Source organism: Bradysia coprophila (genome assembly GCF_014529535.1).
Source record: "Bradysia coprophila strain Holo2 chromosome X unlocalized genomic scaffold, BU_Bcop_v1 contig_39, whole genome shotgun sequence".
NCBI lineage: Eukaryota > Metazoa > Arthropoda > Insecta > Diptera > Sciaridae > Bradysia > Bradysia coprophila.
This window is the reverse complement of record NW_023503329.1, coordinates 1,134,781-1,143,961: the sequence shown is the minus strand read 5'-3', so window position 1 is coordinate 1,143,961 and position 9,181 is coordinate 1,134,781. Positions and strand designations below refer to the sequence as shown.

Below are 9,181 nucleotides of genomic sequence, written 5' to 3'. Positions count from 1 at the left end.
ACTTGACGATAATATAGCGGACTTTCATACCGAAAAATGCAACTGTCGTGATGTTTGTAGTCGCCGTAATGATAGTGTGAACCTTTTTATACGTAAAAGCATCAAGACCTCGTCAAAGTTTGCAGTTTTGGAAGAATGTACTTTGTCAATACCCTCTCTAGCCAACAAACTTCGTTTTGACGCTGTCAAAATACCAATCGCCGTAAAGCTAGACCTCAGGCTAAACAGCAACTATCGGCATACGGTGATATGCATACAAATTGATGGTGCAGTAACAATAAAAGTAATCAGCTAAACTTATGGATTGATATATTTTGTTATGTGCAACGCATGCGCATAAAACCGATAATATTTCGAACGTAAAGAATGTTTAAAAAAGTAAGAATTGACTTTGTTATACGACCAAAGTTCCCGACGATGGATTTTCAGAGGAAATTGGAAAGTTTTCAATTAGCTCTGAATATCCACCATCGGAAGTTTGGGTCACAACCCAAAGTCAAGTTTCTTCTTTTCCTCAACGTTTTCCATTTTATTACAATATCTTAAAGCTTTTCTTTTGGTGAAGGTGAGAATGGTCTAACGTACCGCTGCTCTGGGCCATAGTCTGAAAGTCTATGCGTTCATCCCTTACAAATACATTTGTTTTACCTAGAGTTGAAAGTGGCGAATCACTAGGGAAAACAAGAAAATTGGTGTGGGATTTCATAGCATGTAGTAGTATGTTACATGAGTGGGGATCCGAGGCGAAGCCGAGGTCAATAAACACACGAAAACGAGCCTTTTTATTTTTATCCCGAGTTATGTGATGGATTTTATCTATCTAGAACGATAATCTCGAACTTATCTCCCTAGGGCATTTTCACTTATCTCGATATATCTGTTCTCGACAGATAAAATATGGTATGCACCTATTGCCAGACTGTTATATTGACGTGTTGGTATTATTGCCCACGCCTTCGGCTCTGGCAATAATGTCCTACACGTCAAAATAACAATCTTGGCAACAGGCACATAATATATATCACATGCTGAGGGCGTCGAAAGACGTGCTTCAAACATGAAAAGTACGGTTTTCGACGCATGTAGCATGTAATAGTATTTTACATGACTAGGGATAAAAAGATGAAAAGTAGAGTTTTCGTGTGAATTTTGTTGATCCGAGGCGAAGCCAAGGTCAATAAACACACGAAAACGAGAGTTTTCATTTTTATCCCGAGGTATGAAGAGGGATTCTTTTGAAAAGCCGCCTACCAAAATCGGACGCATTTCGCCTAGGATTGATATATACATGGTTTGAAAGGTCTTTGCCAGTAGACCTCAAAACAGGCCTCACACGGTCTCTAGCCACACCTGGTTGCTGGTTGAACATCTCCGAAGTTGGTAAAATGGTGATTTTTATCCGAATTTTTTGGCCGTTATAAACGATCGTCCCGGGCAAAAGTGGGCTCGTTGGAAAGCTGAGTTCAAGTAGTTTCGGGTCATGCCTAGTTTAATTTAATTCATTGATATATGTTTGCAGAAATCTGCAAGAAAAATTTTCAAAATCTGTGTGAACTTTAGACAGGTCTGGGCTGGTACTGATGACGCTTAATGGGAACCTAACATGCTAGTCGTAACATACATTGTCTAAGCTTTCCATTGATACCCCATTTGCAGTGCTGGTGACGTAAAACAAACAAGATTTCAAATACTGAAAATACTGAAAAAATACTCAGATCAAACGAAGTAATGGATTCGATAGTAAGACTACCAAACATTCGATTTTATTTATGTTCCACGATAAATGTTTTGATTGCTTCCACACGTTAAGCATAAATTCTGCGTTAACTACATCGAAATTGTTAAGTTTTCATGTAGGACTAGATTTATAGACGAAAAGAACTTAATTATTTCCACTTTAAGTGGACAGAAACATAGTAGAAGGAGGTTGGGAATGTATATACTTCGTGCACATATTATCCATTACATGGACGATGATGATGTATTGTTGGCAAGACAGTATATTAATATCGATCAAACATACTTGTACTCACCCAAATTCTTGTTAAAAGTCACTCGGTCGTAAGAGCCAGATTGGAAATTTACAAAATGTTGTTCAAATTTTGCCGGAAAAAGAAACATGAAACAAAACCTGGAGAGATACTGGATCAGGTCATTTCGCAGTCGTCGTCAACTGCCAATCAGTGTCTGCTGTATAAATTAGCAAACTATAAGAGAGGTGTGCCTTGACCTACTTTTTCCATTAAATTTTTTGTTTTTGTGCAAATCAAATCAAATCAAATCTGACACACCAAAATTATTTCATTTTCAAGGTGGAGATCTAATAGATGCATTTCAAACTGGCGGCCAGTTGGCCGTTGAAAATCTCATTCGAGAGCAGTTCGGTGTTTTCATGTACAACAACGGCAAAGGCCAAATGATAAACCGTGCCGAATATCTGCGATGGAAGTATCGTGACAACAAAGAAGTTGTGATTCCAATAGAAGCATCACTATCACCACATGATCCGCTAGGGAAATGGGTCGATCATAAAGCCGGATGGCAGATGCAATATCGTGGCTCGTTGGGCGAAAGTCTGTTGCATGTGTTGATCATTTGTGACACGAAAGTGCACACTAAATTGGCTAGGATTCTGTTGCGAGTTTTCTCGATATTGGCTTTGGATGTGATGGAGGGCGAAGAATATTTGGGCGCTAGTGCTTTACATTTAGCGATTGCGTATAGCAACAACGAATTGGTACAGGATTTAATTGAAGCTGGTGCGAATGTCAATCAACGAGCAACAGGAAGTTTCTTCCTACCTCGCGATCAACAAGGATACAGACCGGCTAAAAATACCGATTATGAAGGTCTTGCATACTTGGGAGAATATCCATTAGCGTGGGCAGCTTGCTGTGCCAACGAAAGTGTCTATAATTTATTGCTAGACAGTGGTGCTGATCCAGATGCTCAGGACACATTCGGAAACATGATTTTGCATATGGTTGTTGTTTGCGACAAACTCGATATGTTCGGTTATGCCCTAAGACATCCCAAGCTGCCAGCCAAAAATGGAATTATAAATGATTCCGGTCTGACGCCGTTGACATTGGCATGTAAATTGGGCCGGGCCGAAGTTTTCAGAGAGATGTTGGAGTTGTCGTCTCGAGAGTTTTGGCGGTATAGTAACATAACATGCTCGGGATATCCGTTAAACGCGTTGGACACGTTACTACCCGATGGTAGAACTAGTAAGCTAACTGAAGTTAATTTCCGATTTAGTCATTCAAAACGATTATCGATTGTAGATTGGAATTCGGCACTTTTCATCATTCTAAATGGTACGAAAGAGGAGCATCTGGATATGCTGGACGGAGGTATTATTCAGCGTTTACTAGAAGAGAAATGGAAAACATTTGCCAGAGTATTTGACTGACATAATATTGCGCGATCAAATGACAAAATGAAGAAAATTTGTTTTTTTCCAGAATCAATTTCTCAAACGTCTTCTGATCTTATTCATTCACCTCTTCTTCCTATCGATTTCCATGTATCTACGGCCTATAACCGAAAATTTGTCATCGAAAGCACAGAATGAAGAAGACGATTTATTGAACGCAGAGAGTACCAGTGAATGTAACGAAGCAGCAGAGAACGTCGACGAAATGGACATTCAAGCGTATATTCGTTATGGAAGCGAGGTGTGCACATTGTTGGGAGTGTTGAGCTATGTCATTTTCCAGCAAGGCGACGAAATCAAAAATCAAGGTCTAGCAGCCTTCACCAAACAACTTGTTAGAACTGATTCACTTGTTCGAGATATCATTTCCCAAAACCATTTTTATTTATTGTCTTTTGAAAGGTTCATGCACCGGCCAAGGCAATTTTCCTAATCTCAAATATACTCATCCTGGCATGCATTCCGTTCCGAATGATTGGAGACAATGATACAGAAGAAGCGATTTTAGTGTTCGCTGTGCCGGGAAGTTGGTTCCTTCTAATGTTTTTTGCAGGAGCTGTTCGACTCACCGGTCCATTCGTTACAATGATTTATTCTATGATCACTGGTGACATGTTTACGTTCGGAATAATTTACTTGATTGTACTGTTCGGATTCTCACAGGCTTTTTATTTCTTGTACAAAGGTAGGGGAAACAATGTATACATCTGTCGTGTTAGGCTAAAACATCGTATCGCACTGTAGAACTTACGGAAGCTCGGAGCTTCTTTTGGATTCATCAAATATTCCACTTCTCCAAAAGAAGTAAAAGAAGCTCAAAGCTTTTGAAAGTTCACGAAAGCACACAAACAACAAGATACGGTGTTTTTTCATCAGTTTCTGAAAACATTCCGTTTTAACTAAAGAATGTAACCGTAGGACATCCTCAAGTAAAATCTAGCCTGTTCTACACTTATCCCAGTACGTGGATGGCCCTATTCCAAACAACACTGGGAGATTATAGTGTGAGTCTTATATATAGATTGAGTTACAGAAGATGAAGCTGATGCAAAACTACAGTATTCAGATCTAAACAACACGACCTACCCAAATTTGGCGAAAACGGTTTTCGTAATTTTTATGATATTCGTGCCGATTCTGTTACTGAACATGTTAATTGCGATGATGGGAAATACATATGCCCATGTCATCGAACAATCGGAAAAGGAATGGATGAAGCAGGTACGGATAGAAGATAAGGCGATGTTTTATACAGTGAAATTTATGCAATGCTGAAATAATACAGCTGGTGCTGCGAAATGTTATTTTCCATTGCTAGTGTACAATGAAATGGAAAAATTTTCAGGCTTTTGTTTCTTAAGTTTTCCTTTTTTGTTTCTTTTCACTTTTATTGACCAAAATCAGTGACCCAGGGATTATTTGTTGGGAATTTTAATTACGAAAAATTCTTAAAATGTCGAAAATTTTTGGAAACTTAGAAATATTCTGAAAATTTCGGGAAACTCTGTTCTGAGAATGTCGAAAAATTTCTAAAACTTCTGGGAACTCCGAAAAATTCCCAATAATAAGCCATGTAACTAACACAACGATTTCCACTAGTGGGCCAAGATTGTAGTAACTTTGGAACGTGCTGTATCGCAGACAGATGCTCAGAAATATTTGGAAGCGTACTCTATTCCATTAGGCCCATCCGATGATTCGGGCTATGAAACGAGAGGCGTAATGGTAATTAAGAGCAAAAGTAAGACCAGAGCGAAACAGAGGAAGGGTGCTGTTAGCAATTGGAAGGTAGACTGTTAAAATTTATTGATTTGGTTTCTCCGTTGAGAAATTATCTTTTTGTGAACACAGAGAGTCGGTAGAGTAACTCTGAACGCTCTGTCGAAAAGAGGATTAACCGGTGAAGAACTGAGACGAATAATGTGGGGACGTGCTTCAATCAGTTCACCAACGAAGGAACCGAAAAAGTAACGAGTAGTAACACTTAAAAGCCAAATTTTTTAATTAAATTCAATGAACCCAGGAAGGTACGAGACCCGAATGATCCATTTGGAGTCACTTCAGGCGGAGCACTTAGTTCAGCTGTAGATGTAATGTCGTTCGCTCATGACATTGTCATGTGCAACGACACCGTAAATACATCGCAAACGAAAGATGTACAAAACAGAAGCAGCGCGCAACAGATCACCCAACCATCGCTAAAAAATGAAATGGCTATGTCTCAACCAATGGCTGCAGGAAATGTTAATCCATCAAGCAATCAACAGCAAATATCACAAGCAAATACGACTATGATGGCCCAAAATAACTTTCCGTGTACCCAAACGGTGGAAAAGGATTACAAAGATCCACTACGTGAACTGGTATTAATTTCGGAGGCGATTTGCATTAACGACACAGCTTATTTGACGAATGTTAAATCGTTGGCAAAAGAAGCTACCGTCTTGGAACATGTTAAGGAAGTTTTACCAGAACAAGCTGGCCAAATGCCGGTACCTGAGAACGCAATTTCCATGACCGTCTGATTTAAGCATTACTTACATTGATGACTGAATGATCGATTTTCTAGGCCTCACCAGCACCATTGCGACCTCATCCAATTCCAGCTCCAACTGAAATGCAAAACATTTCAACGATGTTCACCGACCCAAAAGACATTGTGGATCCAATAAAAGAAAAGGAATTTATGCGAAAACTACAGGCTTTGGAGGATACGGACAGTGAATGTTTCGATGGTATACGGTTAAAAATTGCCATCAACTACTTTGCCATTAATCAACCTGGCACCTTTCTTTCAATTAGAAAAACCAGTGCTCGGCAAGATATCATTGATTCGCCGCGCAAAGTCAGCAGTTTCGAGAACTGCTTCAGCAAAAAAGACCAACGACAAGCATCCTCTCTTCCATGTCGCTTGGGAAGAGCAAATAAATTACGATCAGAAGAATGTACCAGCGAAGCAGCCGAATGGTATAACAAATATGGTTTTTATGGACGACGCTACCGAGCAAGATGAAATTGTTACCATTGAAGAAGTAAAACGACAAACGGAGTTATTCCACCTACGAAAGGGTTCACCGTTGGAAGGTACAAAAATAATGGATGAGAAAACGGGAAAGTATGTTAAGGCTAGAAAATCGAAGACAAGCAGGAACAATAAGTGAGTACAGTAATATCAACGATGAGCACGGTGGTAAATAGAATATTAACGGGGAAAATATTGTAGAGTTTCTCCGACCGACGAAACTGGTGATACTCGAAAGCATAAAAGAGGACGTTCGGCCAACTCATCCAAATTTCGAACCGAGTCACCTCCAGATCCACTAGAAAATTGGAGCACCAAAGATTTAGCGAATATTAATCAAATTTTAAAGGATAATTAGAGTTTATGTCGGAAATGCATTATAAACAGTGCGATTCAGTAAGTTGCAACGCACCTAGCACATTAAAAGAATATTTTGGTGTGTCAAACCAGGGCTCCTCATTTGATACCATTCGTACCATTTGGTATCACTATAGGTATTAATCACAGCATCATAATACCGGTAATGGTATTACAGTTGACGTTAGCGAAATTCAGACATAAATTTGCTTCAGCTCTACGACTCGTGTAATTGAAGCTCGTGTAATTGAAGTTTCTGTAAGAAAAATACATGTTTTCGGTTTTCGATCACCTTCCACTAGCCACACAAACTTCAACGATTTTTTTTGAAAATGGCTTTGGCTTCCTAGGGTCTAATACCTTTCTGGGCACAAATAAAAACGTCCACTGGAAAATGCAACCGATATAAGTCGGCGGTTTTTCAAGAGACTCCCTCATTATCGTAAATAAACGATATTATCGTCCAAAAAACGATTTTATTGTTTTGTAGGAGGATCAATGTCGTCGAAATACATTTCGTAAGGGGATAGACTCTCTGGGATCGAACAAATCATCATAATTTTTGGTTGATTTGTTGAAACGCCAAGGAAAATCGCCAGAATGTGAAAAAACGCTGGAAAGTCAAAATTTTCCATTCTTTATGTTTCCTGGTGTTTCTACACACTTGTTCAGCTGCACTGATAGAAAAGTTAACGCGCTGGACGTGTACTGTACGTAGTGGACGTGTAAATTGGCTGGCAGACAGCTATTTTTGGATCGAACTTCGGGAACGTTTAGTACACGTGCACTGCGTCAGTAAACGTCCAGTACGTTTGCTCTGGTATCCGAAATAAAATGAAATTTTGATGTACATTATTTCGTCAAATTTCGTTCTTTTTAATTTTAATTTTTTTATTTTTCGTGTCTTTATTCATTTATATCGTAACTTTTTCTTAGATAAAAATTTTCTCCATGTTTGGTGCTGGGTTTGAACTGGGGACCTCTTGCTCTCAAAGCGGCGCTTCAACCAATGTTGCAATTAAGACATACTACATTGATAGTTGTATTGTGAAGCGTTGGTAGAAGTAGGTAAACGTGGAGCACGTTTGCACACAAAGTACTTATACATGCTATACGTTTACTTACATGACACACATATGAAACTTTGAAAATATTTTTTTTTATTCTAATTAGAACTATGGTATATGACAATGACCTAATATCGAGAATCGTAATCGTAATTCCTTCTTCTTCTTTTTGCGTAATATTTCGATATTTCAACAGTATGAGATTGGAACTCAGGGAATAAAACGTTTTGAAATTTAAATGACTGAATTTAATATTTCTGTTTTTAAGTGAATCCTAAAATCCTGATACAGACAGATACATTCATCCCATGTACGTAAAGGACTTGACATAGTTGCTATTAATATAAAATGCACAATGTACGAACGTTAACGCACAACAAGCACGATCTTTTGACATCATACTTACCATGCGTATACAAACATCCTAAACGTGTGCTTTTCTCAAACGTGTTGGGCGTATGAGGTAATTTTGCGATGAAGTTACACATACCAAAATTTTACACATGTCCTACGTCGACTACACGCGTGAGATGTATGGTACACATATCGTACGTAAACTTACATACGACAGGTTTGCCATACATACCCGACGCATACTATGTCTAACAGAAGTATATCATACATATCCGAAGTACACCGCCAAAATCTTTTTTATCAGTGTGTTCTTGACAATTTTCTATTTTTCTTGGAGATATGACTTTGACAATTCTTCACCGGAATTGGAGTCGTTTACTTTGGGGAGTCTTTAAACGATAAACTATTTTTCCTTAAAATTTTATTTGATCAAACAAAAACGGTAAACGCGAACCCGCGATAAAATCGTATTTGGATCGTATAACAGAAAATTTGGAAAAGTGTCGCAATATTAAACCACGAATTGATATCAAAGCATCGAATATGTTGGATTTTGTGTTGCCACATCTGTACGAGGCTGAGAACTGTCCGCCCGAAGGGTCGAATTCTCGTTACGAAGTCGTGCATTCTCAGCGCGGAGTGAAGATACTTCCCCAAGAAGCTGCGTATTATTCGCACGTAGCTGAGTTACCTGGTTCCTAAAACTTTGACATTCGCGAGAACTTTGGCTTCTCAAAGTTCGGATTTCATTACGCAAATTGGCAATCTGATTAGCTAAGGCCTCTTGCCCACCACCTCCATTCGTTGGCAACGATCTGCCTGAAAATGAAAATATTTCCAATAAAAGTTCGTTTGCTTTTCGAGTAGTATTACGTGGATTTTAAATTAATACCGCACTTAGTCATTTATAAAACAAAAATAGGGACGCACAGACAATTACAA

The 9,181-nt window shown here is 38.8% G+C and overlaps 1 protein-coding gene across 1 annotated transcript; it reads left to right on the top strand.

The window, feature by feature from the left end:
- Nucleotides 1-2,043: 2,043 nt before the first annotated feature.
- LOC119069730 lies at nt 2,044-7,029 on the top strand. Its single transcript, XM_037173860.1, has 13 exons — nt 2,044-2,218; nt 2,313-3,230; nt 3,288-3,403; nt 3,468-3,773; nt 3,842-4,124; nt 4,358-4,443; nt 4,499-4,660; nt 5,039-5,227; nt 5,291-5,406; nt 5,463-5,931; nt 6,009-6,174; nt 6,242-6,596; nt 6,663-7,029. The coding sequence occupies exons 1-13, from the start codon at nt 2,089-2,091 to the stop codon at nt 6,817-6,819; spliced, it is 3,453 nt and encodes a 1,150-aa protein (XP_037029755.1). The 5' UTR covers nt 2,044-2,088; the 3' UTR covers nt 6,820-7,029.
- The last annotated feature ends 2,152 nt before the right edge of the window (nt 7,030-9,181 follow it).

Excerpts from the sequence above, each read along its gene's own strand:
- LOC119069730 (XM_037173860.1), top strand. The coding sequence starts at position 2,089 with ATGTTGTTCAAATTTTGCCGGAAAAAGAAACATGAAACAAAACCTGGA. Across the intron at positions 3,774-3,841 it reads CAGCCTTCACCAAACAACTT|GTTCATGCACCGGCCAAGGC; the intron begins GTTAGAACTGAT and ends GTCTTTTGAAAG. Across the intron at positions 5,407-5,462 it reads CCAACGAAGGAACCGAAAAA|GAAGGTACGAGACCCGAATG; the intron begins GTAACGAGTAGT and ends CAATGAACCCAG.